The sequence below is a fragment of the Gymnogyps californianus genome, chromosome 4, assembly GCF_018139145.2.
Source record: "Gymnogyps californianus isolate 813 chromosome 4, ASM1813914v2, whole genome shotgun sequence".
Lineage (NCBI taxonomy): Eukaryota > Metazoa > Chordata > Aves > Accipitriformes > Cathartidae > Gymnogyps > Gymnogyps californianus.
Genome location: NC_059474.1, coordinates 41,031,182 through 41,059,152, shown reverse-complemented (window position 1 = coordinate 41,059,152; position 27,971 = coordinate 41,031,182). Strand labels below are relative to the sequence as shown.

The 27,971-nt window shown below is 36.7% G+C and overlaps 1 protein-coding gene across 3 annotated transcripts; it reads right to left on the bottom strand.

Moving 5' to 3' along the window:
* HPGD (15-hydroxyprostaglandin dehydrogenase) lies at positions 1-27,690 on the bottom strand. Of its 3 annotated transcripts, none has more exons than XM_050896229.1 (7): positions 27,598-27,690; positions 27,307-27,430; positions 23,157-23,263; positions 12,226-12,322; positions 3,936-4,016; positions 1,796-1,955; positions 1-696 (listed from the first exon to the last, which is right to left on the bottom strand). In XM_050896229.1, the coding sequence occupies exons 1-7, from the start codon at positions 27,688-27,690 to the stop codon at positions 558-560; spliced, it is 801 nt and encodes a 266-aa protein (XP_050752186.1). In that variant the 3' UTR covers positions 1-557. The 3 variants fall into 3 exon arrangements, with proteins under 3 accessions (XP_050752186.1, XP_050752185.1, XP_050752187.1); XM_050896228.1 differs by having other exon boundaries at positions 1,796-1,959; positions 3,940-4,016; XM_050896230.1 differs by lacking the exons at positions 12,226-12,322; positions 23,157-23,263 and having other exon boundaries at positions 1,796-1,959; positions 3,940-4,016.
* Between the last annotated feature and the right edge of the window lie 281 nt (positions 27,691-27,971).

The following is a 27,971-nucleotide window of genomic DNA, read 5'->3' as shown; positions in this document are numbered from 1 at the left end:
ATAAAAATCTATACTTTCTTGTGTGATATGCAACATATTCAGTTGCATATATAAATGAGGAAAGAGAATTTTGCCTCTTGTTCTATTTTACATTTCGTAAGAAAAGTAAATTCTTAACTCCTTATAGGTATATTTATGTTCTAGATTCCTGAACTGAATTCCTGGTCTGTAGAATTCAAGATGTAAATAAGTAGATGCTTACAACAGTGGAAAGAATTATACGAAATAAGTCAGGTCCACCAAAATATGCTTGGAGTATGTAGATCAGAACTACCAGAAGGAAAAAACTGGCCCCTATTACTGCAAAATCAAAAATCTTCAGAGCAGTGTGTTTATTCTACTGAATAAATACTATTATTAGTGTTTATAGAATCAAAATAGGATGGTAACATCTTCCCACACCAGATTTTCTTGTCCATGTCTTTGTTATTAGGATGCGAATGTTTGAACACTGTCACTGCTCTAGATACAACACTAGCCTTTTTTTCCAAAAATTACTCTTATCAAAATTTTTTATATTTAAGAAAAGCCAAAAATAATTAGCATAAAACAATTATTTATCTCTTTGATGATGTAAAAGGTGTTTGGCTGTATTGTTGAAAATGAATCCCTTGGGATGCTGTAATCTTCATAACTTCTCCATTTAGAGTATCATCTTCAATTATTGTTATCAGTCCCTCAGCAATTATTGATGGGCTGAAAAAAAAAAAGTTATTTCAGAATCATGATGTAATAGAATATGTGAAGAGGACAAGTAAAGAAACTTAATGTAAATCTATATACCTTGAAAATTAAACAAACTGGTATTTGAACAAATTTATTTTCAAGAAAAGCAGAGGTGGTATGAGTGTTTCAGGAGAGAAATTCAGTCTCCTCAATCAGGACATACAACGTAAAGTGGCAACTTTACAAATCATCATTTGTTTGCTCTAGTTACTGCTAAATCCCTGTGGACGTCCAGCTGCCACTGGACTTCCTATCAAAGTTTTCTCTGTCAGGGTGATGGACAGAAGTAATCCTTACACAATCCTCTGCAGCTCTTTGCTGTTGATTTATCCTGTCTCTGTAGCAGGACTGACATACAAATTAGCGTAAGGAGAATTTCATCACATGCCGTTTGCTGTGGTCAATAGGTGCAATATATTTTACATATGAAAAAGTGTGGGTGAAACAACACAGTCATACAATTTCCTTTGTGCAGAAGTATCTGAGCAGCTAATTGCTAGCGACCACGAAAGTGTTAAAAAAATATCACTTTATGCTTGTCTTGTTCTCCCACTCTTTCCTAGCTGTCTGCTTTTGGCCTTTGTTGGCAATACCGTAATGGGCTAGGTAACTCTTTGATCTAATCCACCATTGTCGCCACTGTGCTCTTATGAACTTAGTCCAGTTTTGTCAGTTCTTGGTCTGACTTATATCTTGGTTCACTTGCAAATTTTGTGGAAATTCAATACAAATTATATACCCTGTATCTCACAACAAGTTTGATTAAACAAATTTATGAAAGAACACCAAGGGCTATTAAAAACTAAAACCACCGTCTTTAACTTGGGAATGTGATTTGCACTCTGCTGGGAAATGGGAATGCATAAAGGGAAATATCACTATGTAGGTGATACTCTTAAAATAGCCTTAGATATCTGCCATTTGTTCCTTATATATAGGATAACACATTTGATAGACTTTTATCTGAGGCAGCATTTCCCTTTTATTTTAATTTTGCTGAAAGTACTATTGTGTGTGCTTGTTCTTCATTAACAAAGGGCAAAAAACCGCTGTATCTGACTTGACTTACTCCATCACGCCGTAGAACTGCATCATATTTTTGATCTCATCCTTATATGAATAATATTGTCCCATATTCTCTTCTTTATCTATTGACTGAAGAATTGGTGTGTTGACAAATCCTGGACAAATTGTGTTGAGTCTCACGCCATAGTTTTCCATATTAGCAGCTAACTAGAAAACCAAAAAGTTAGGCATTCGTCATCAACATTTTAAAACAATGATGTTGTGTAAGTAATTTTTCAAAGAATGAGATTTACCACTAAGTACTTTTCAGCCTTGCCTAGAATGCAAATTTTGTTACTACTGATTGTTTTGTTTCAACAACTAAGTTTGAAGCACGTTTTCTCTAGTAATTGTACTAGATTGCTAGGAAAAAAACATCTGTTTTGCTGGGAGAACAATTCTACAAGAAAACAACACTCTTCTTTCCACGCAGCTGTTTTTTTCTAATATTTTTGTTATTAGTGCTCTTGGCGTGTCATTCACAGTATTCCAGGGTGATGATATAACTCTCATAAGCAAAACCAAGTAAAAAAAAAAAAATCTCCCAAATGTATGCTTCCAATCTTATAAGAACTTTCTTATTAAAAGAACACTATCTGAAATCAAATCAAGGTTTAACTCTAAGATTGTATTTACCTTCCTCATGTCAACAGAAATAGGATTTGGTCTCTACCGCTAGAACTGTAATGCTAAACCTTTCCAGTTGCTCTATTGTCCCTGCTAAGGGACGAATCTATCACAGAGCATCTCTGCAGGAAAGTCCCTGTGAACTCCAGGAAAGAGGCAGGAGTTTTTTCAGGAAGCAGTTCAGGAACATGATGAAAGCAAGCAGCACAAATTGTTCTGGGAATGGTAGGACCCTTCGTTTGTGGTGCTACCAATGCACGCGTGTAGCAAAGAAGTCTGATCAGCATCCAGGCATGTGCTGAATGCTGGATGAAATTTCTTAGCGATGGCACAGAACTTATGAACTATACATAATATATCCAAGAATAACCGTAACTGGTCAACACTGAGTTCTATTTATTTTAACATTTAACAGGAATCATTTCTGGTATTCTGTAAATCACATGTCATTTTCATGGTATGGTAGCCTGCACTTTTGGTCTGGAGAAGAAAAGAAACTGAATCCTAGATGTTTTGTGTCATACCTGCCCAACATTAGGCTGTAATGCCTTTCCTGGTAAATACAGTGATTTGCTATGTTTATTATTCTTTTTCTCCTTGGCATTCTCATGTTCCATAGGGACAGCAAATCCTCTAATTTTCCAGCAGACCCTTCATTTTTGAACTTAGATGGTGGTGTTTGTATTATCGTGAGAAAACAAAAATGGAAAACCAGGTGTCAGGTTCACGCTGTGGCTAATATCTTATATGCAACACTTATCCATACTAATCTGTTTAGGTTAATCTAAAAAAGAAGTTATTTGGATGGAGGTGTGAAATATGGATAAACTATCCAAATGATCATTTCAGGTGCTTTATTCTGGAAATTAGATTGGAAATCTTATATGAGTAGACTATTTTTAAGCTTAGCCTATGAACATGTAATCATATTTCCTCCCTCCAAGTTATTTTATCATACTGCTTGTTCAATTTAACTAGAAAGTTTTGGAGTCAGAGGCTAAGACTTACTATGTGGTCATATAACATCTAACATGTCCCATCCTGAATGTGTCATTTTGCATTTCCAGCATATTAAGAGTTGGTAAGAATAAATAATGGTAAACATTTTTGTGTTCAAGTCACTTTTTGTACACTTTAATGCCTATTTATCATAAAAAAAGTCATCAAACCTGACTCACAAATAAGGAAACCAAAATGTTAAATGACTGAGATGGAGTTATGAAAAATATTTGTAAAGCTTGGATAAGAATTTGACTTTTGGGCTCCTCCCACTGTCCTTAAATTATTTTGTAACATCTTTCTTCCATGCTCCCAAAACCTTAAGTAGGTCATAGACACACACATGCCTTACTTATTCCATCTGTGGATTACCTTTGTGAAAGGAGGGAACCTCCACTGCTTCAGACACTTCGTATTCTTTAAGAAAATTAGTTCCAGTTGTGTGACAATAGAGAGGGAACATGAGAAACTTAGCGTGTTCCCAAGGGTCTGCTGATACTGTTTTCAAAAACACATACTTACTGCTATTGACCGTGTGAATCCAATTACACCATGCTTTGTAGCACAGTACACAGGCTGGAATGCAGCAGGCATAAGACCTTTAAAATAAAATGGTAGCTGAATGAAGATGTTGGGTACTCCTATTTATGATTACCTTAAACACACATATAGGTCTATAATGTAAAAAATAAGTGATTCATTTATAGAGATGCAACAAAATAGATTAGTAAAAATTGGCAAATTATGTTTTGTAATGTGAGGTAGGCTGGGAAAAGATATGAGATGGATAAAAACATGAGGAGGCAAAAGAAGAGTAATAAAGTATGGCTTTTAAGAGGAAAAGTTGTATCTATGAAGTATGACTTAAAATGGAGGACAGGATCTGGAAGAAAACACTCAAGGATGAGATTTTTAGCCTTATTCTATGAATCTGTAAAGTATTTAAAGTATGTAAACTATTTTAGATAAACTTCGATTGCTGACACCCTACTGCTGATAAGTTAACTGGATACCTGCAATCATTTACAGTGATTTCAGGGAGGAAGTGTGGGAAAAGGTAAGGGAAATAGCAAAATTCATTTTGACTACTGTAACTGATTTAATATTATCTTTGTCAAATAAACAAGCACTAACAATATTGCATGGGCAGATGTATTGCTGACTGCGCTTCAGTCAGCTGTGCAGCACATGCATTCTTATCTCTCGCATTAGGGCTAGGGGAAAAGTTTTATCTGAGGCTGAGTTTTGTTACTATTCCACAGAAGCAACATAAGCAAGGGATTTAAATCAGACATTATACTTATGTTTTGATATATTACAATGTGGTTAGTACTGTAACAAATACATACTCTTTTGCATAGTGGTTTTTGCTCAAAGGAGCAACTATAAACAAAGTAATTCTGACTTGATGCACCATCTGTGAAATTGTAAAATGTATTTTACTTACGATACTAACTACTCTGATAATATTTCATGGGTGATAGTTTTTTTTTAAAGAGATTTAAATTAAATAGGGTAGCCATTTTGCAATAAGAAAATGGGAAAAGCACCACGAAGTGAATGCAGGACCTCAGTGCAGAGAGAGTGTAGAGATAAGTGAGTAAACACTGTGAATGGAATGATAAGATGAAGACCTCAGATAGCGAGCAGAAAGAAAAGAAAGCAGAGATGTGGACAGGAAAGCTTTTTGAAGCATTTTCTAGGTTGAATTAGATTGGTGGAAAAGAATTTCATGGTATGGTACCTCCCACAGTGGGTCCTGTTCTGGAATTAAAAGCCATGATGAAGATTTTTAGAAGCTAACAGGAAAAAGAGGTAACAATCCTGGGTAAATATCATTGCTATCTTCTGTAAGGAAAAGAAGTAAAATAAAAAATGGCTGCTAACATTGTGAACCTTTATGGAGGGAGTGGGAGAGCATAAAATCATTATTTATAGTAGAGAAAGAAGAGAGAACAGCGGTTTTGGAGGAAAATTAAGGACTTAATTCTAGTAAGACTGAGTTTGATGGCAAAAAGCTGGTCAAGAAGAGTTGACAGACCATAAGTGTATATACATTTCTGCCCATTATTCCAACAATTTTGACTATACAATGACAGCTGAACTGGATGCTATAGTTCCACCTGAAAGCTAGGGTCTTGTGAATAGCAAACCACAGCCTCTCTTAAAGTTAGAATATAAAATTTGTCTGTGTTCCTGAATGTGATATTGTAAAAGTGGATACTGATTTTGATGCATTAATGTTTGATTCTAATGGAAGTCATCCCAATTAATATCTCAGATATGTTTTTTCATTCTTCATATTTCATATCTTTAAGTGATATAATGAAAAAGGGATGTGACTTATCTTAGTGGAGATGAAGAATACACTACCCAGCTTTAAGTATGGGTTTGCCAGAAAAATTAAGTATGCCAGAGACTTGCATGGGCTCTTTGCTCTGGAATCCATTTTGTTTGAAGGAAAAAACTTTCTAAGATGGCACAAAGCTCTAATTACAACCCTGACAGCTTCAAGGTTTTATCTTAGTTTAAACGCTACGTTGGTGATCCAGTGAAAGCAACACTGTTATTAGCACTGTTCAGTGGTGGGAAATGAAGAGCGTAACCTAGTGGCTGGTTGTTCTCTTAAACTTGTATTTATCTGCTTAGCTTAGATTAGTGTGTTATGCTTCTGATTGAGAACCTGCTTTATGAAAAATGGCTTTTGTGTTGTCTCCTGCGGGTTGTGATCACAACACAGGCTTAATATTCCTCTGTTTGGTGACTTTTGATGGTCATCACCATTCTTCAAATAATTGGAAACTTTGGAATATTAGCACATTAGAAATATTATGATACTATTTTTTTTAAACTCCTGAGTAGTTTTACATGTTTTAAAGAAAAAAAACAATGTCAATGAGGCTGCAGCTAACAGACATACAAAAAGACAAAATCTACTGGGAAACACAGAGGAGGAATTTAGAGGTAATTTTAGTTTTTTTTAAACACAGTAAGACAAATTACTTGTTACTTGAGAGGGAAGAGAAACAAAGTTAAGAAATAAACAAAGGAAGGGCACAGCTCACAATAATGAAGTGGAATAAGGTTCAAAGACTTACTTAAATGTCAAAAGACAGCAGGAATAACTAGGCAGGAAGGGAGGAACAAATAACTTATTTTTTGAATCAAAGCATTAAAACCAGTTCTTTTTGAACTGAAATTATTATTTTTGCTAAAGTGGAGAACCAAGAAGAAATCAATTGACTCGCTTTCAGCCAAAGCACTGACGATGAAGAGTAGTCCTAGCATCCCTCACCCAAAACAATGACAGTCCTGTCTCACTTTTGTTCCTGATTTCAGTACTCGGAACCAGGGTGTGGGATTTCCAGCTCTGAGCCACTTCCCTGCCCCGGCAAGAGCTGAACCTCTATCTGTTAGCAGTGTGTCCTAGGGACTCTGCTAGCAAGTATTTTGGGATGAACCACTGTGTGACGTTGAGCCTGCTCTGCCTGAGTATTTATTCAACCAGTGAGCAAAGATGAGTTCATAGCATATTAGTTAGGACATTCAATTATTAGAAAATCTGGATTCTATTTGCTGCTCCCATGAATATTTAATTATCTTATGCAAAGTGGAACGGCAGTGAAACAGACTGGAGAACATTATGCACAAAATAATGGGGGGAGGAAGGGGAGGGTGTTCGAGTGGATGGTGATGGGGCAGTGTACTCCTGGAAAGTGATACATGTGGTTTCCAATCTCTCTTAGCAAGGGGAGGCAACTATGCCTAGATTTTCCTCTCTCTGGATGTTGCTGCATCACTGAACTGTTACACGAAAGGGGACAGGGAACTTCCTTCTCCCCTTAAAGATCTTCATCGAGAACTAGTTGGTGAATTGCAAACGATTTCATGATGACTGAAGGTGCTCTTTGGTTTACCAAAACCAATTCAAGCAGACCAGCAGTAATCCTGCGTGCCAGTGTTAACTGTGGTCTTTCTTATTTTTCTCAGTTCCTGGCAGGCTGACAGACAGCTCTTGCCCTTGGTTATACTGTAGTCCCCTTGTTGTTACAGTGTCAAGACCACTCTACCATTTGAGACATGGTATCAGGCTTCTCACTACAACTGCTTATTTATCATGGTCAATAGTTTCAGTATCCCCATCTTGAGAAATTAGTATTAGAGGTGGAGGATTGTATCAATAAGCTTGAATTGTATCAGTAAGCTTTGTTGAAACCAGTATTTCCTTTCAGTCCACTGAAGAGCTTTGATGAATACAGAATGAAGCATTTTTTCCCCAGGTATGCTTTCCCACTGAACACATATTGCCCTCAGAGATTTGAACAAGTCTCATTCTTTGAATAAGATTTATTAGCTTTTAGATGACCTTTCTGCCCCCTATTTGCTCCATGGGTGCACTGTTAGGCAGCTTGAGACAAACGTAATTTCTGTTTGATAGTATCTTTAAGTTTCATTAATTGTTGGAAGAGTGTACTTCATGTTTGGATGAGTGTGGCACAGAGAATAAAGAACCATAGTCTGTTTTCTAACATGGTTTTGTTGATCTCATGGAGGCTTTGGGTTCATCAGAAAGCAGCACTTCTGCACTATGATTATGCAGTGATTAAGCTCTATTCCCAGTTATACTTCAGACAAATATATTCACTGTTAAAACATTTAAATATTCCATTAAAATATTTAAATCTTCTCTCACTAATGTGATAATCACAGTATCATGTGGGATCGTAAAATTATAAATTTTTCATTGTTTATGAAAGAGATGTGAAAATGCTGAAAGGTGAGTTTTAGCAAACTGATGGAACCTATTTAAAAGCAAACCAAAAGTGTGCTTCTCTATGTGCTGGAAAATATTGCCAAAGTAATTTGTTTTCCTTTCTGTATTAGGTTTGTTTTATAAAATATACTTATCAAAGCCTATTGCAAAACATAGAATACTTACAAATAAATAATATCACAAGATGTAGCCATACTTAATTTAAATTAAAAATCTTTCCAAACCACACTACAGAAATCTCCTTTGTCGCCCTTAGGCAAAAGTCTGGATAAAGAGTATGGAATATGCTTACAATGTTCTTTGAAGCCCAAAGCCTCTTTTGAAGAAGCGGGTACGTAACTAGAGAAACGAGCTAGGGGCATGATGGTCCTACAGAGAGATGAGAGAATTGATTAAAGGGGTTTACATAATACCCTATTCTTAAGAATAGAGAGCGGTACAAGATCATGTTCATTATGTCAGTTATACTGCTGTGATCTGTGTCAAAACAAAGGAGACACAGAAATCCTAGCAAAAATTCTAAGCTGTGTCATTTCTAGGAAGTTTTTTAACAGTGAACTGAAGTCTCAAGGGAACAGTTTCTAAATTTTCGAACCCCATTCCTGTGTCATTCCTGTGGATTCTGCTCAGCATCCTCCTTTTTACAAAGGGGAGGGACCAGAAGCTCTTTCATGATGCTGAACTGAAGGCCCCAGTTGTACAGCCATTTACACCTTTGCTCCACTGTATCGCTGTGATAAAGTCTTGCCTTTACTCAATGATGATAATGATATGCTTAGCTTTATTCTTGTAATATATATAGGATCAGGTCCTAAAGAAGCCTGTTTGCCGTGAGGGGTACTTTAAGTATTTCTTTTGGCTGAAGCTTTCTATAGGAGGAGGACAAACTGGCCGCTTGTGGAGCCGGAGTGCTTGAAGTTGAGTGCAATCAAACTGCCAATATGGCTGTGCAACAGAAAGGTATCCAGGTACACTACACATTCAACAACCTCTCAAAATACGAGCATGATCTTATGCTAATAATTTTACCAGTTTTTAAGCCCTCTATGAATACTTTGATTTTCTTTTTTATCTGCTAGAATCCAGGCAGATACAAATTTAGTTTTACAGAATACCTTCTTGAAAGTATGAAAGCTATCAAAACAAAAGTGCATGAATACACATGAATTCCTTTCCCCCTTTACTTACTAAAAGTGTACAGGTACCAGCCACCAAAAGGTAAGAGGCAATGCTAAATTTAATTACGTAAGTAATCTCAGGAGTTAAATTTAGTTTTGTATGCTTTTTCTGTTGCTTGTAACGATTCTTTTAAACAAAATTAATGTGTGTAGCTTCCTACAGAAGAAATTTTAGAACATTTTACTCTTTGAATTTGAAATGAAGTTTATTACAATGCAAAAACCTGCAGTCATTGGCATTATCTTTTATGGGGCCAAGTTGGCAGTATAACACCTTTCCCATTATCTGAGTTGTTTAGCGGCATTATTTCCTCTTGATGTGAATGCACAAATCCCATAAAATTAAGAAAGTTTTATAGCTTTAAGATGCAGTGAGTTAGGAGTTGGGTGCTTGCTGCATGTGCTCACATATTTCTCTCCCTTTCTTACTTAGTCCTGTCTTGTGGAGACACTAAAGAAAGGAAGTTTCAATACTGGAAAGAGGGGTGGATGCTCTGGCTTTCATCTAGCTGAATGAATACTTTAAGCATCCACTTCATAGGAAGCATTTAAGTAGTTCAGTGGGTGTTTGGAAATATAAAACAGTAAGGCTTGATTCTGTCCCTAGTTCAAATCATTGGCAAAATTCCCATGGTGAAGAACTGGAAACTAATTAATGTGTAAAGCAAATATTATTGAATCTTACGTAGGCACTAAATATAACTCCTCTTGCTGCTCAGCAAGATACAAGAATATTTACTATCTGCAGAGTGTATCTGATAAAATCTTATAGAGAACTTGGACGGGGGGGATCAAAACCACTCAAGTTTAATGATCAACAGAAGCTAGCTCTGAGAAAAGAAAACACTTGAAGGGAATGTTAAGCAAGCCAATGGCAGTTTGCCTTTTATGTATGGAATAAACTGCAGGACTTAGACCTTCAGACTGGAAAGGAGAATTACAGTCACAAAGCACAAATAGTAGTAAATAAATAAACGATAAAAATTAGTGTATGTCAGCTTTTATAATGTGTTTTTCTTTATGACCTTGGAAACGATTGCTAAATACAAGCCATGTAAAAGCAAACAAAGCAAAGAACACTTTGTTTTTGACAGATACCCACAATCATTATGGCACAATGTTAATGTTAAAAAAGTAAGTCAATGAATGCAAATTTTAATCAAATAATTAAAATGGCACTTATAAGCTCTTAACAAACTGAGAACAGCCAAGCTGTTAGGTCTTAAAATCAAAATAATTTTGTGTTCATCTGAGACTAGTTAGAAAAGGAATCAAACTACTTGCTACCTCTGCCCTTTTTAAAGCACTGCATGGGCATCAGCACTTCTGTGAAAATGTTTAATCTTTTACTTGTATTGATGAACTCTTGTACTACAATAGCAGTTTCCTTCAGGTTAATTTGGTCCCAATACAATGTCCATTTGAGCCAACAGAGATAAACTTGCTGGCGTCAGTAGGCAATGTGTTAGGCAGCATTGCAAGTGCTGACTTAAAGGTACATGGAGACTTTTAATGAAGAACCCCTCACCCGTATGAGATATGAGCATGTATGTGCCGGATCCTCAAGATCCACGTGCATTATGTCAATAGGGTGAACTGGACTTCTCATCACAAAAGCCAAGGTTTACAGGAGAATTTAATAGTACTTAGAACACTCACACCTATCCACAATCAGGAACTATGGCCGCTGCTGTCTTACTGGCTTTTCATTGTTAAAACGCATAGGAATACCCTGGAATAAAGTTACTATCATTTGGTATTCTGCACGGATACCAAAGAAAGCACTGACAATCCAAGTGTAAGCTAGCATATGTATTATTTTTCCCAGACAGTATGAGAGTAGCAAGAGAGAACAAACTCTTCAAACAAACAAGAGAGAATGCAAGTATTTTCCCACAAATTTTTTGAGGAAGAGTGTCAGCTGACATCATTCTCTGTTTACTGTTCCTCCTTCAGTTGTGCTTGTTTGCTGTGAGCCCAGCCACTGCAACATTGAGCGTACCTACAGGAAAGGGTGCAGAATTCTGCCTCACAACTAAGCAGCAATAACCCTGACTGACTTAGAAGCCATATAATTCTATTTTTATGCCAATAAATTGAAATACAGTTATAGGATAGATAAGTAGTGAGCAAAGAATGTGCTTGCTTAAGCTTAATGAAATACGAGTGTTAATTTATGGCTTCTCAAGCAGAGGTAGATCACATCTGAGAGGACTTGGAACATAGGGTTGGTGTGTGACAATCTTCATTAATAAAGTAGATACAGTCTAATCTTAAATATTCCTACAGCTGTGCTCCTATGGAGTTGAATGGAGGACCTGCTACTGCTTCCTCACTTTCTGTGAAAAAAGATTATCTGATTTTCCATATTTGATGCCCAATAAATACTTTATAATATAAAAAATAATCAGATTTAAAGTAATCCTGAATTCAAATTAGGTCTATACATTAGACTTTGTTTTTTTACACACAGCGCAGTGTACATTATCTTTTAATTCAGCAGTGTTATTGAATAGTGTTGAATAAGCATAATGAATTGAGACTAGTTAGGTTTTCTCAACGTGTGGCAGCACTGAAACCTGAAAAAACCCTATTTACGTCATGCTCAAGATTATTAAATGTGAGACTGATAGGTTAGGAAAATTACTGAATTTTTATTGAACTGAGTTTAAAAAAGCAAATGAAAGTTGTGGTCCTTTGACATTACTTCTGTTGCTATGATGAAAACCATGTCAAAATGGGAATAAACAGGGAAGAGCCATAAGAAAGAAGAAAAAGTATGACTGATCACTGTGATTCATTCATTTTAGAAACAAACCAGTGAGTAGAAAGTGTTTATACAGAAAATATTCTCACCTGCCAAGGATGAGATATTAATGATTACTCCTCCATCGCCTCCATTTCCTTTTCTCATGTATTCTAGGCCGAGGTAGGTTCCTCTAATCACAGATGTCTGATATAGGGGGGAAAGGGATAATTATATTCAAAATATCTTTCTTTTGTGCTCCTAAAAACTGCAACTTGCTTTTATTGTGGTGCCTAGAACCTGTATTGCTTTACCAGTGATCTTATTTATACTTCGAAGATTATAAACACAGAAGACAATCCACAGTAATGCAACTTAATAACTTCAGAAACACAATTGCAATGGATAGAAATAATAGCGGTTTAATTATTTTTCTTGTTAAGATATCAATAATCAAACTAAAATGTTACAATGTGAAATAAGAGCTGTGCAGGAAATGAAATAAAGAATAAGGAAATAATTTATAGATGGAACATATACTTTATCTAAGGATATAAGTGGTGGATGAACTGATCCAAATCCTAGCATTTTTGTTGAGACACACTGGTCTGCAGTATAAAAAATGTACAGACTGAATCTGAAGATAACAGTAATACTTATAACTTCATTTGGCTCAAGGCATGAGAAATTTGCACTTTTTAGGATTATGTGATATATTTCTGGTCCCAGGATATTAAAAATTTGTATTCTTTTCTGACTGAAGTTACTGGAATTTTACCATTCCTCTCAAATGAAAGTTAGCCCAAACAGACAAACACAGATAAGGTAAAAAAGCATTCTAAGAGATGTGAAACTTTGTTAGCATAATATTAGCTGCAGCATGTGATTTAAAAAAAAAAAAATTAATTTTTTTTTTAAAGAAAAAACTTTTGAAGAAGAAAATTTTACTGAGACCTATATTATCTTGGTTCCTTAAGATCTGTTTTTGAACCCTACTGCAGTCAGAAATTCTGCTGGGATTCCTCTCACCAAACTTCAGATATTTAAACTGAGATGCCTAAAGATACACCAAGCCTGGGGTTAGCCTCCTGAACAAATCAAGAGAGTCTCTCCCAGAGAGTAAGTCACTTTATCTGAGATTTTAAGAAGTTATACTAGAAAGGCAGCAGACAATGCTCCTAGTGGAATATACTAACTTCAGTAAAATGCTGCAATATTACTGCATTAGTGATGAGTTTCATCATTATTTACCTTTTTTTTTTTTTAAGATCTCCCTGTAATCAGTTCACATTTGGTTTACAATTTCTACTTAAAATGAACAAATGTATTGAGACACTTTTATTCTTATGGAAATATCATTTCAGCTTTTAAATGAGAATTCCATTCATATTTTATTACTGTTTAGTGCTACTTATTTGACCCAAATAAATTAAGATGTTCAAAAGATGAAGTGGCCCTATAAATATTTCCACATCTGTGCATAATTATTTCACTGAGATTTTTGACCAGGGAAGGTCTACAGAGTTGTGAATCATGGAGATGGAAATTTCCCAAAGTAATAAAAAACCACGGTGAAAAATCTGTATATACCTAAAATCTAATGGATAGTGGCTAGTTCTACTGGAAAGACAAAGCTTTTAAAATCAGAACATTAAGTATTTTTCTACCATTATCTAAATTCCCAAACCAAAATTGGAATAATTTTAACATAGGTATTATATTTAATTTTTATTAGCTGATATTTTTAGACATAGATGTTATAAAACATAAAGTAAAACTTCTAATTCAATTTCATTTATCCTTCATGCTTGTTGGTTTTAACAGGAATCAGATTTGGAAGACTGCATGTCCTGCTTTATTAATATTGTGTGTTCATTTTCCAAGTAACATGAAGTTAAGCTGCCCATTGACAGAGATAAAACAACCTGAGACCTCATTACCAAGTTTGCTTTGGAATTTTGGTAATGAATTAGCTTTTTTCATTTTCTATAGTTGCAGCATTTTATGTGATATTTTCACTATTAGTATATTTCCAGTATACCTATTTCCTGGAATAGTGTAAAAAAAAGATGACAAAATATGAATATTTCAAAATTCTGAAATAACATTTTAAATTTTTCTTAAAAAATTCCCATAAAAAGCTTTTTTCGTTTTTCTCCTGAAAATTTTTGTTTCAGGTAACATGCTTTTTAAAAATGTTTTGATTAATATCAAAAGAATGTTATTGATTAAATGTTTTAACAGAAAATTTCCAAAGAACTATCTTCAGTGGCTTGAAAAATACCAAACTAAATCTGATTTCTCTTGCATGTCCTGGAAAGTAGCAGAGCCCTTATAAATGTAATCTAGTGCTGTTTAATGTTGATTCTCATGTGTAAATTTTAAAAGATTTATTGAAAAACAAGATCGTTAATGCCTGGTAGTGTTGCTGTAAGGTGTACTTATTCTGAACATGAACTCATTGACAGCTCAACTGAAATTAGACTTGGACTTAAGGGTGGGTGGTTTTTTTTAATATATACATATGATAGGCTATACACAAGACATTTTAGAAAGGAAGGGGTTTATGCTGTCTAGGGAGAGCAGGTGCAGGTCCTATCATGCCCTGGAGCAGTGGCTCAGCCTGCTGAACAGAAAAAGAGAATTCCACTTAGGATGATTAGAGGAAATAAATCAGTTGAAGAAGGAAGTAGCTTGGGGCTCCTTGAGGATTTTTCTATTCCTCCAGCCTTCTAATTCAACGAGATAACAGAGCTAGACGAGTCCTTGGGCCAAACCACAATTATAAGACAAGAAAAAAGTGAGTAGCTTGACTCTCCTATCAAAATCACCGTACTGCTCTTTTTTCTCTCTAGAATCCATTAACTTAGCATTTCTTCAGGTGGCTGGGGAAGCCTTCTCTTTTATGTAGGTATTGTGAGAGGTTGTCTTCAGAATAAATGCAGACTTTCATTTGGATATTGCCCTTACACCTGCTGTTATCCTTGCAAAAAACTTCTCATCGAGTGTGTCTGATCTTGGGTGACATGGCTGTTTCTGATGTTTGGGCTGATAACATAAAGAATTATTCTGGAGATAAACTCTGAACCAGATATACAGGGTGAGAAGAACCTAGCTGTCTGCACGCTCAGCAGATGACACTTCAGATGAAAGGCATTGTGTGATAGATCTCCCATTCTCTTGCCAGAATTCCCGTCTCTCCAGGAGAGAAAGTCCTCTCAATAGTTCTCCAAGGAAGAACAGCAGTGGCTGAACTTAGTGTAGCACGGAAGTCATACAATGTGTGCTTAGAAGTCTTAGTGCCACTTTCCAGTCGAGCCTGTTGGTCCGGCTGAGTTGAAAAAGTGAAGCTGACTCGCATATCTGGGTGCCAAACACTCAAATGGGAAAGAGGTTTTCCAAAGAACAGTAGCATATTGGGTTTTGTTATGAAATCCATCTTTGCAAGTGCATAAATTGCAGCCTCAGGCCTTCTCTTATATGAAATGTGACTTTGGATTCCTATTTGTTGACATCAGAATACTTAGTCTGAATTCTAGAAGAAAGATTATCAGCTATTACTTCACTATACCATGAAATACACAATAGAAAGTAAGACCGGCAAAGAATGATGCATTTTGTGCAGCCCAGTTTCCTGGTTTTGGGATATGATGAAAAATGTCTGTAATTTGCCTTTCAATAAACTGAAAGAAACTAAAGGTGTCTTCAGATGGTGTAGTACTCCATATATACTTTTAAGAATAATAATTTAATGCCGTGCTCTTAACCAACAATAATTCATAGTTCGTCTATTGCAAACAGAAATTCCGGGGAAGTTAAATTTGAAATTACCTAATTAAAAAAAAATTGTCTGACTTGTTTTAAAATGAAAATATGCTGGGAGACTTAACTTTGTACAAGAAAGTATGTTGCATTTTAGAGTTGAATTTTTTACAGTTCCTTTGTTTACAACTACATTCAGCTGTGTGGATGTTGTCCCTAAACAAAGAGTCAAGAACAAAGAGTAAACTCAAGAACAAAGAGTAGGAAAGTAGTCAAATTTGCAATTAAATGCAGGTAAGAAAATTGGGACAGCTGACTCTCACCTAGTTTTTTTGCTCCTGGCTACTGAAAACTAGTATCATTAAAATCAGAAAATAATCTAAATGGTTGTCCTCCTAGCTGTTGAAAAACCTGTGATCTTAGTGATACTGCTGTTTGTTTTCTTACCAAAATACAGTGGTTTATTATAGCACATAATGAAGATGGACCATCAAGGTGCACTGCAGGTCCAGGTGTGCTCCCAAGAGAGGCAATTTTACTCTTCAACTGCCAGTAGAAAATTTAGGATTCTTCCCAATGAAGTTACAATGGTAAGTGTGGGAATATCTCCTAGCATTAACTTCCATAAATTCCAGATTTAAATTAGAGGAGGTCAGACATTCTGAAGCACCATACAGTAATAAACCCAAAACTTAGTATCTGACAGCATGGTAAACTTTGCAAAATAATTGCGCAAATACTCAAAACATTTGCAGTTGCTTTTGGAAGTATCATATCAGTAATTAGTAAGTTATTTAACAAATCGTTAAATGGCAATTTAGGTATCAGTGTCAAAATCAGAAACAAAACTTACAAAATCTGTGATTCTTGACATTTCTATGTATTCCATGGCTGTATAGTTTTAATTGTATTGTTTTAAAAGAAATCATATATTGAAACTCTAATTCTAATAAGACTCCAAGTCTTCAATAGAGACCTAATTCATTTTTTTTTTCTGGCGTTAGGAACCAATGTTAGCCAGTGTTGTACAATGTTCTTGTATTCCAACATTACACCTGTAAGTCAATTTTCGTACTCTGTGTTTCATTTTAGTTTGATCTATTAAAAAAAAAGAGTTCTTCAGTGATGGTGCCCAGAACATCATCAATCATCATCCTTTGCAAGTGAAAATTGCTTTGAAAGTAATTTAGTACACAGTGCTTTTTTTGTAGTGTTTCAAGGCAGGTGTTCCAACTGACATAGTCTCTTATACTTATTTAATAAGGTTTCCCTTGCCACCTCTTGTCTGATACTTCTGCTGTCTCCTTATGCATGCTAATATTTTATGCTGAGAAACTATATCTGCATTCCTTCAGTGCTGAAGATGACTACTCTATTGTTATCAAAGTGATAAGGCCACATGAATGCCTTTGAGAGAACAAAATGGTAATCAGTAATTAGTCCTAACATTTTATGTAGGTTTTTGAGCTAATCTAGTTCAGTGCTAGGGATACTGAACAAAAAACAAATGAAAGAGCCATTGACTTGTGGTTTCATAAAGCAGGTTAGCACAGAGCTGGAATTTGACCCAAGATCATTTGACTTTCATACTGTGATGTTGTAAATTGATGGCTATCTACAAGGAAACATTTCAAAGTACTTTATGAACTGCGTAAGACTAACTTCAAAAGTCTGAAACTAAGTGCTGCTAGTGATATCCATGGAAAATTTTAGCATTTTGCTGTTGGACAGGGAGGTGGGACTGATTTTGTCTTTAACGTAGATTTTCTAGGAAGCAGACAGGTTGTAGCAAGCATGCAAGTCCCTTGGCATTCCTATGTATAGGTTAGTTTACTTGCTATATGAAATGAAATTGCAGGCTCTTGAGTTTGAATTTCCAGCTCAAACTGTGGAAAACAAGAAGCCTAGGGAGGGAGAGGCAGAAAGAAGAAAGGAATGTGCAGTAGGATTTAATCATTTGCTAGAAATCAGTATCTTTTGTACAATGTGGGAGTGAAACACTATGTTTTAGTTTTTTACTGTGCGGTTTTCTTTACCTCCCCCCCCCCCCCATTCCTGAAAGACATAGGAATAGTATTGCATTTTGAGTAGCTGGGCTTAAGTAGTTCTTAGTTCAAAGAAATTTACTTTTCATTGTACTTCAACATTGGTTACTGTAAACACACATTAAAACTGTAAGCTAAGAAGTTCATTGACTTACTGTGCAATTAAGGTAAAGCTGTGTCCTTCCTAGTGCAATATGAGCAATAAAAATAATTGTACTTACAGGCTTCTTTATGCACTTAGAGGATTGACCCTCATGCCACTGATTTCAACGTAAGTGGTACTTCTTACTTTTTGGTGGCCACATCTCTCCCTAGGCACTCTAGTCCTCTTTCTGACATCAAATTATGTTGAAGAATAAGCAACTAAGTCAGTGAACAACAGAGTTAGTGTATTTCTGGTTGTCTTAGAATGCAAGCTTGGTAAACTAGTTACCTATGCCATTTTATCTTCTACAGATAGCACTGTTTTGTTTTGTTTTCTATGTTGGTAGCATTAAGAAACAGCGCTTGCCTCTCTCTGTACTGTGTGACCCGGTGGTAATTCCCAGCTGCTGAATCCAGCTACGTGTCCTGGTCACATTATTTTGGGATGAAAGTTCAGTCCACGTCATTTCTCCTGGTACACTGGGAAAGGAGAGCAAGGTGTATGGACCAGAAGAAGGTTGCAGCATACTGCCAAGGGATCCCTTTTACAGCTTGCACAATGGAACAGTCTTGTGATGATCATGAAGTCTTTGTCCCAAAAATAAGTAAAATTAATCACTTCTGAAGTTTGCCCAGTTACCCTTCTGGTTTCTGCTGAGACATTAATTGGCCTTTTGAGGAATAGCTCCTTACTGATGAGCAAATGAATTGATTTTGCAAGGTTTGCTAGTTGCTGGAACCTTTATTTCACCATGAGCTATATTGAATGGAGCTGTGCATATATATACAGTGTTGCCTTCTCTTTTCTGTAGTACCAATCTAAATATTTTGCAGGGACAAACCCTGAGTTAGGTGGACTTCATTTTAGAAAAGGACTTTTCTAAAGTCACAGAAAATTTTTACCTTTGTTGTTTATGGAAATAAATTATGCAAACTCATGAAAAATGTAAAAACTTGGAATTGTTGGGTAGTGCCTCATTTTGCCTAGTAATGAAGGATGAGACTGTCATGCACCTGAACAAATTTTACATGTGTATTTGAATTCTACTTCTCTCTGGGCAACACTTAAATAATTGGATCCCATATGACTGGTTTTTTTTGGCATGCCCAAGTTATGGCCTGCAATTTAAAGTTTTGCCATTTGAATAATGTGTTAAAAAGTGCAAAATCATCACATAAACAGGAGATAACTGTGATTTTGATGTCAAATTCTTTCATGAGTCTATTTAATTTCATTTAGGGAATCAGTTTAAATATACCTACAAAATAATTAATTTGTTGGCATAAGAAAACAATAAGATAGTAAAAACGTTATGTAAAGTGCTTCTGTGCTTTTGATTCAGGTAATATTTAAAATATAAGCATATGTAATACCAGTACTGCTACATTTAACTGTATACTGCAACCTATGTCAGTTTTCAGAAACCTCTGATACGAGCCTAAAAAAGGAACCTCCAAGTAAATTTTGGGATTGTCTTAGTATAAAATGTGCTAAGTGCGTTTGTAAAGAGAAAAGGTACTGTAATTATAGCAGCCACTGTAATTACAGTGGTTCCAGAAAGCCTAAATCATCAACACAAGATAAAATTAGGGAAGCTTCTTAGAACACCAAGTTGTGTTTAACTAACATATATGTTCAAGGTTCATAAAAATGTGGGCACTTTTCTTTCTTTAGGGACTTGAACAAAAAAAAGTCAGATTATAAAATTTCTGGATTCCTTAGGCATGAGTTCTTATGAAGTTGAATGAAAGAAACAGTGTTCTTTTCATGCTGGAGGACTGTAGGTAGGACTCTTGATGAGAATGTATGTGTCATATGTCCTTCTGCTATTCTGTGCATGGGTGTGTGTGTGTGATGGACTGTTGAAACTACACTGGTAATGTCCATTTAAAATGGAATTACTGTATGGTTGCCAAGATCTTTTTGTTATATACCATAATAACAAGAGTGTACATTTGTATGGGTATGAGTGGTTGAAGCTGCCATTGATCAAGCTGATATTGATCAATTCAACACTATCAGCTTTGGAGTTTTGAGGTGAGGAATGGATGGCATTGCTGGAATACTTAACTAAAAAATTAATAGAAGTATTAATAAAGTAATGAAAATGTGGACGTTGTTTAGCACAAAATATAGCAAAATGGTGGAAAGCACTGCAACAGAAATCTCTTTTTAGCGGTTGATACTCTTTTTGTCCCCATCTTTATCAAGCTGTCTTTTCTTGCTTTTGTGAAACTGTAATGGATACAAGTAGGAATTGCATTTTTTCCCCTCTTTTTCCTTCTAAATTAAGTCCCACTCTTCGAACCTGCTTCTTCTTTTCTGTTCTTCATGCTTTCTCAAGCAGTGCTATCAGGGAACTTCCTTGCACTCCTTTAAAAACGTTCCTGAAGACCAACCGGTTCTGTGAACTGTTTTAGCCATAAAGAACACACCCCATATGTGTTTGTTCTGATTTATCTTGCTCTCTACTGCTCTACTTTTGTACTTTGTACTTTAAACTGGGGCAGGGAATATTTGTTGTATCAATATATAAATGATATCACTAAGACAAAGACTGGCATGTAAAGGGTTTTTTTTCCCTTTCTAAAAATAGAAAATATGTGTATAATGTGTATCAAAATGTGTGGCCATAGAAGTTATTCCTGTTCTTAGGGATAATATAAAGGATACTTAAAATGTCCTATGTCGGGGAAATATAGACATTTTAAAATCATGTATTTCATACATATTTTGCTCCTTTCTCTACAAGAAGCAAAAAATATTTTATGGAACCAACCAATATAACATATTACATGCAGCAGCTGTTATTCTTCCATTGTTATAGTTAAAAAGCAAAAAGTACAAAATGCTATATCTTGGTTTATGGAAATTACAGTAACTAGAGAGAAATGCCCTATGGAAATAAGCTAATTAGTTGACTCAAGGTTAGACAGGGTAAGAATATTCAAATCAAAAGATAAATGAGGATATTTCGATCTTAGAGTGTCCTTGATTTAACCCACATGGCTGTACTTCTACTCTGCTTGATCATTTTAGATGTTCTTATTCCAATCATCAGGATGTATTGATGAAATTTTTCAATTTTCAACTATGAATTAAGTCAGTAGGACATTTATGGTGAACTCACCTATACAATAATGTATAAACTATATAATCTTCCCTTTTTTTTTTTTAATTTTTAGGGGCAGTAGCTTGATAGTTAAGCATATAGATTTCTAAGACTTGGATTTCATTTTTTCTGCTGCTTGAGATGGTTCAAACCCACCTATGGTCTGCTTCAGCCCAATCACTGGTGATAAGACAAAAGGAATAGTAGAAGAAGGTTCTCAGTGCCTACTGTTTGAAGCTTTTAGCACTGAAAAATTGTTTGGATGTCACTCTAGGTTAGCATATTTACCTGTATATTAAATATCTTCAAGATTTGCTGATCAGAAATGCGTTCATTTTTTGAGCTAAATTTAAAGGTGAATCACAGACAAATGTGTTTCTCACATGGACTTCAATTTTTCTGGTGATGACTATCTGTGCTTGCAAATTTGACAGGTGGATGGCTGCCTACAGTAACTTATATCCTGTGTTAAACCAGGCACAAAAATAAAGAGAAATAAGTCATCTAGAACACAGGTAAAGTCGTCTTTCAAATTCAAGGGATCTGTACTAATAGATATTGATGTTGCATAGCTCTGAGGATGTCACACTCCTGTTACTTCACAATATGAACTTTCCTGATGTTTAATTTGTCAGAATATTTTAGAAATGAAAGAGGGAGGAAGAAATATGTGTAGTTAAATCTTAAAGAAGATGTAAAGAAAAGACAAAGGAAATTGAACAAATGTATTTCTCTTATTGCGGAAATTTTAACCTGTGGTGTCAGTTCAGTCCCTTCCAAGAATAAGCAAATTTGACCTTGGATACATATAAAAGATCAAGAAAAAGTTTTATTATATCTAACTTTTTTTTTTCAAATACATATTTTCCTATTAATTTTTCTATAACTTGTCTCATATACAGCTTGTGTTACTTGTCCTGGGGTTTTTTTGTTAGTTTGTTTTCATGGAGGCAATAGGATTCAAAGACTGGGGTACCTTTGCCCTTAAAACTTTTAACAAAAACAAACTTTTAATTTTCTTATCCTGACCTTTCTTGTTGCATTGACAAATTCCAAATGACTGATTGGAGAAAACTCCACATTGCACTCTTCCAAGCTTCCTTTTGCTACTTTCTTTGCAGATCTAGATTATAACACTTTGCCCCATTTTGGTCATAGGAGTGACTTGCTGAATCATCATTGAATTAGAACTTCACGGGTGGTAGAATACAAGCTGGTCAGAATTCTGTTAACCTAGAAAGTCAGGCTTTCCTTTGGAGCTTAGATCTCCTAGCAGTGTAGTCTAAATTAAAAAATTTTCAACGGAGAAACAGATATTGTGGTCTCACCTGATGAGATACCAGATGATATCAAAGAACTGGTAATAGTATGTTTGAAAATAAACTTTACAGGCTTGTTGAATGTACTAGGTTTTAGCAAGTAAGTGCTCTGAAGTGGTGTGCTTCTATCAGTGATGATGGTGAAGTGGCCTATATTAAAAGCTCAGATTGTATGCTTCCTTCATTGGTGAAGAAAATGTGGAGCTCTTGGTTGAACAAGTTTTCTTGTAATACCAACAAATGGCAACTTATTCTCTAATGCAGGCCAGCTGAGTCTCACAAGTAACTGAAATGTTCTAAAATATTCATATAAACACACTGGCCTCCTGTAGATGCAGCTCTACTGCTTTGGGCACCTAATTGTTACACCTACCTGGGGTTTCATTGGGTTTTATAGAAAGAGAGTGTTGTCTGGTGTTAGCCTGAGTACCTCTACACAGTGCTGTATGTCTTGCATAGACATCTTAAAGGACCCACCACACACACACTTATTGGTTAGTACATATGCAGTTATGTGGTTATTGTTTCAATAGCTGTGCTTACCAATCCGATAATTAATGTTCTGTCATATGGCACAATCTGTACAAGCCCAGGGCTGTTAAGTGTATTCCAGCATTAAATACTGAAGGATGAACGTGTGAAAGGAGATAATGCTTACCAAGTTAATTTGTATAGTGCTTTCCCAGTCCTTCTCATTGTTCACTCCAGCATTATTAACCACAATATCCAGCCTTCCAAAATGTTCAAGTACTTTTTTGAAAGCACCTGTAGTAAGATCCAAGGGTGAATTTTCTTAGCACTTACGGAAAGTAAGATATAAAAATACAATGCATGCATACAAATTAATGTTTTATTAGTCTACCAAAATGTCTTCACTGTTTTCTTAACCACTAATGAGCAACATGCAATTAAATTCTTTGTCTAACCATTCACCAATATTAAAGATATTCGGGAAAATTGAAAGGATTAAGGTACCGTAGTCGCCTTTTCATTCAGTTTTATAGTGTCTGGTAACAGGAGCTAATGAAAGTTCTTAGCACCCACACATTTTGTATTAGATAGGAAGTCTGGCACCCTAATTATATAAATCAAGCATTTATAGCTTGATTTGTAACAGTTGATACAGCTAGTGAATTCAAGATTTGGCACCATTTATTTTAAATGAAAAATAAAAGCTTCACCACGACAGTTCACAGCAATTTTCTTGGTTGAGTCTGAATTTAGCCTAAGAACGCAATTCTTATTTGGTGATATAACTAATGTGAATCTTTCAACTACAAATAATTCATCATATTTCTTGTTTAAGTTTATCCATTTATGAATAAATGGTTATACATCCTACTTGTCAGGTAACTTTAATAATGTGTTTCTCAAATTCAAATCTCCTTCTTTCTGTTGATGAAAATAGTGATCTGTCTTCCAAAGAATTTCAAAATAAAGAACTGGGAAACTTCCACAATGACATTGTGTTCTCCCAGGTGACAGTGTTTGAACTAAGATAAAAGATGTGTATGGAAAAACATGATGATGTCATAGTGATGAGCAAACTCATCCAGGCTGGCCCTGCTTTGACAGGATAATTGGATGAGATGACCTCCAGATGTTCATTCCAGACTAAGATTTTCCATGACTGCAGACATTATCTGACATGTATATATAGCTTGTTTGTTTTTTCCCTCCAAATATTGTTCCTCGTCACTAAATATTTATTATGTAAACCAAGACACCCCCCCTCAATATTGTTTTTTAAAAAACCCATCATTTGGTGACTGACTAAAAATCTAGAGTATTTCAGGTATACTGACGTTATGCTTGACAGGCCTTAATGAAACTGCTTCACTAAAGGGTGATCCCAGGATCATCTTAATTCTCTGATCTTTAGTCGTTGGCTATTAGTGTCAATCAGGAGCATAGCAGCAGCTTTGAGACATCTACCTTTTTTGCAGCAGTTGCAGGGGTTTACGAAGTTTTTTTTCTTGCACCAGATGGTCGGTACTGTTACAGCCTTTTCTTTGCCTGAATGCTGCAGGTCCATCACAGTCATCATCTTGTCATCAGAACAAGAGCTGGGCAGCTGATGGGAAAGGTTTTATTTGTCCAACTGCCTTTATTGTACAGATTTTTCTAATATTCTTATTCTGTACTAGGATATTTTAATATTACTAAAGTCTCTATTTTTGGCTGTCTGCCTTTTTGGCTTTTGTTAAGTTTGTTGCTAATTCATCGTCTGGTTTCTCAACTTAACTCTTCAATTACTTCTCATCTTTCCAATCCTGCATCAGCAAGGGCAAATGAAAACCTTTGGCTTTGTCAGGAGTAGAACTGATTATTTAACTTAGTTTCAATGAGTAAAATAAATACAATTTGGATCCTCAATTAGCTTCTCAATTTTGGAAACTGGCTCTCTGATTCCCTTTTAAGCCTTCTCTGATTAGCATCTTTCATCAACCTCATTCTTAATAGAATCTTTTGGCTTCAAAAAACACCATAGTACTTTCACCGACTATTTGTTTATTAAATTCACACAGTCTTGACTAATTGTAGTTTTCTAGTTTACACATTGAGAAAAGAGCCAAATGCTTTTCAGCTGTTTGCATATCTATGTTAAAATAAAGAATGATTACCAAATTTGGAATATTTCTGGTAAAAGTTCACCTGCCTACAGTAATCCCATCTATTTACCTATCCACAAAAAAAAGAATCTCATTATAAATTCTTAATAAAGTTATCACCCACACATCAGCGTAAACTGACTTGTTCTTCCCTTTTCGAATGTAGAATAATTCTGTGTTTACACTGCACACTAATTAGTGCTTATGGAATCATAAAAATTGAAAGCAGACGGTCATATGAAATACTGAATGAAGAAAAATGAAGAGGAGGATCCATTTTAAAGGAGAGGTAAGAAAAACAGTGGAAAGTAAGTATGAACACCAGTTATAGGTAAGCTTCCTAAATATTCATGGAAAGCAAAAGTAAATGTATGATGATTTTTCAAAAGTGGGACAAGAGAGAAGATTTTTGTGGGGGACTACGTGAAAGAGCCACCAGAGAAAAAAGCACAGGCAAGACTTGAATGTAGATGAAGCAGCTGATTTCCTATCCATAAGCATTATGTACCTACAGATACTAGTTCTAGTACTGTGACTTGTTTCATACTGAAAGGGCTGAAGTTAAAATAAGAGGAACTTCATTCACACACATGACCTTTAACATAAAAAGCAAGTACAGGACTTGACGCATCCACTAAGAACTTTAATAAACTTAAATTAATTTCACTCCTAGTGTTTAAGTGGTGGCTTGCAATTACAAGTGAAAAAATAGGAAAATAAAGCAGTAAAAAAACCCCCACCCAACAAAACCACTAAAAAGTACCCCAGAAACCCCAAAGGATTGTAAGACATGGTTGCAAATTTATGCTAAGAAACCTGCAGCAGGAATAATGCAGTATCAGAGAAGCATAAGCAGCAGCTGCCTGTTCTTTCACTCCTTGCAAGAGCCCATTCTGATCCTATTCTGATTGCTCTTTTCCTACTAACTTGGTTCCAAAACCTCTCTCGCTGACCCGTGCTGCTCGCTGCAGTTCCCAGTGCACACCCTGTTGGTCCTGCACTAGCCTGGCTCTAAAGAGAGGAGGAATCATGGGAGAGAAAGCACACTGGGGTAACACCCATGCTGCAGCCGATGCTATTCCTACCCCTAGGATGCTTTCTAGGTTACTCCTCCCACTTGGAGAAAAAGGCAATAATCAACCTAGCTGATAAAAACTTTGCTGATTAGAGCAAATCTCAAATTTAAAATCTAGCATCTCTCTTACAGACAGGCAACGTAAAGATTTGGAATTAGGCATAATCATGCTAGCTCGGAGCAGTGAACAATATTGCTGAATTCTGGACTAGCTACAATGTTTTGTGAAAGAGGAATGGATATGCTCAATCACCGCTGTTGAGAAAGCGGCCAGTGAAGTGCAGCGAATAAAAGCAGAACTAAAAATGTTCACATCTAGCCTGATACAAATGAATCTGGGGAAAGGGCACTGACAAAAGTGATGTCAAAATCTGAATCTGAGTCACTACCTATGAATGTATCATTTAACAATGAAACTTTGATGAAGTGATGTGCCTGTTATGAAATATGGTGAAGGGCACATCAACATTATGCGATACTCTAAGAACTCAGTAGGAAACACGATTTACTCACTAAGTGAAAACACAAGTGCAAAGCATACATGAGGGAAGCTCCTTGCCATTCCCTGCATCTGCAAAATGTGTGTGAAATGTTATCAACCCATATTTAACGATATGATAAAGCAGTGTGCCATCTATTGCCAATTCTGCTTTCAGCTACAGCAGCACACGTTGAAAGTAAGTGTGCTGTATGGAAAGAGCACTGCAATCCAGAGCAGAATTTATTACTCCAGTGATGAGGGAATGCAGCTTGGAGTCTGTACTGAAGCCTCATAAAAAGCAAGTCCGTGCTTTAAAGTTTATATATATTACTCATAAAATAACAATTATCTTCTGCAGAGGCTTTCATGCAAAAATATCACACACAGCAGTCAATGGAAATGGTTTCTTTGGCTTTTTTTTACAATGTTCCAAGCAACTCGGTGAAAAACACGCATGCTGGTAGTAATATTTCACATCTGCAGGTTCAGAAACAAATCCTTTTTGAGTCACTGTCAGAAGCGATTGGGAGTAGGCTGTCCTCCAGAAACCTTAATTGCACACTTATTGGTGCAGCAGCCCAGGCTCTTTCAGGTTGCTGCATGTTAAGCCGGAGCACAGCGCTGACAGTTTCCTTCTTACCTTTCAGCTGCTCCTGATCCGTAACGTCGCACTGGATGAACACCGTCCTCTGCGCTTCGAACTGCTCGTCCAGGGCCGCCTTGCTCTCCTGCCCGGCCTCGGAGTTGCGGTCCAGCAGGGCTACCTGAGCGGGGAGGGCGGGAACGGCTGAGCGGCGGCCGGCCGGACAGACAGGCGGCCGGCTCCCCCGCCGAGCCGAGCCCCGGGGGCTGCCGCCAGCCCGCGCCCGCCGGTGCCGGCCGGAGGGGAGAGGCGGGAGGCAGAGGGGAGGGGGCGCTTCCCGGGGCTTACCTTCGCGCCCTTGCCCAGCAGCGCCTGGGCGAAAGCCCTGCCGATGCCTTGCGCCCCGCCGGTGACCAGAGCCACCTTGCCATTGACGTGCATGGTCGCCGCGCTGCTGCTGCCGCCGCCGGCCCCGCGCCCGCCGAGCCGGAGCAACCTAGCGCGGTGTCACCTGCCCGGTTTCCTCCCTCCTTCGCTCCCTCCCTCCTGCCTGCCCTCCCTCCTTCTCTCCTCCTCCTCCTCCTCCTGCCGCCGCTGCTGCTGCGGCTCATTCCCCCCTCTCCCCTCTCGTGTCACCGAGAGCCGCCCGGAGCTGCCTGGGCGGGGGGGGCAGGGGTGGAGCAGGTCATTAAATCGCTTTCCCGACTGCCTGGATGAACCCC

Excerpts from the sequence above, each read along its gene's own strand:
- HPGD (XM_050896229.1), bottom strand. The coding sequence starts at position 27,690 with ATGCACGTCAATGGCAAGGTGGCTCTGGTCACCGGCGGGGCGCAAGGC. Across the intron at positions 12,323-23,156 it reads GCACTATACAAATTAACTTG|ACATCTGTGATTAGAGGAAC; the intron begins GTAAGCATTATC and ends CCCCTATATCAG. Across the intron at positions 1,956-3,935 it reads CACACGGTCAATAGCAGTAA|CTGCTAATATGGAAAACTAT; the intron begins GTATGTGTTTTT and ends TTTTCTAGTTAG.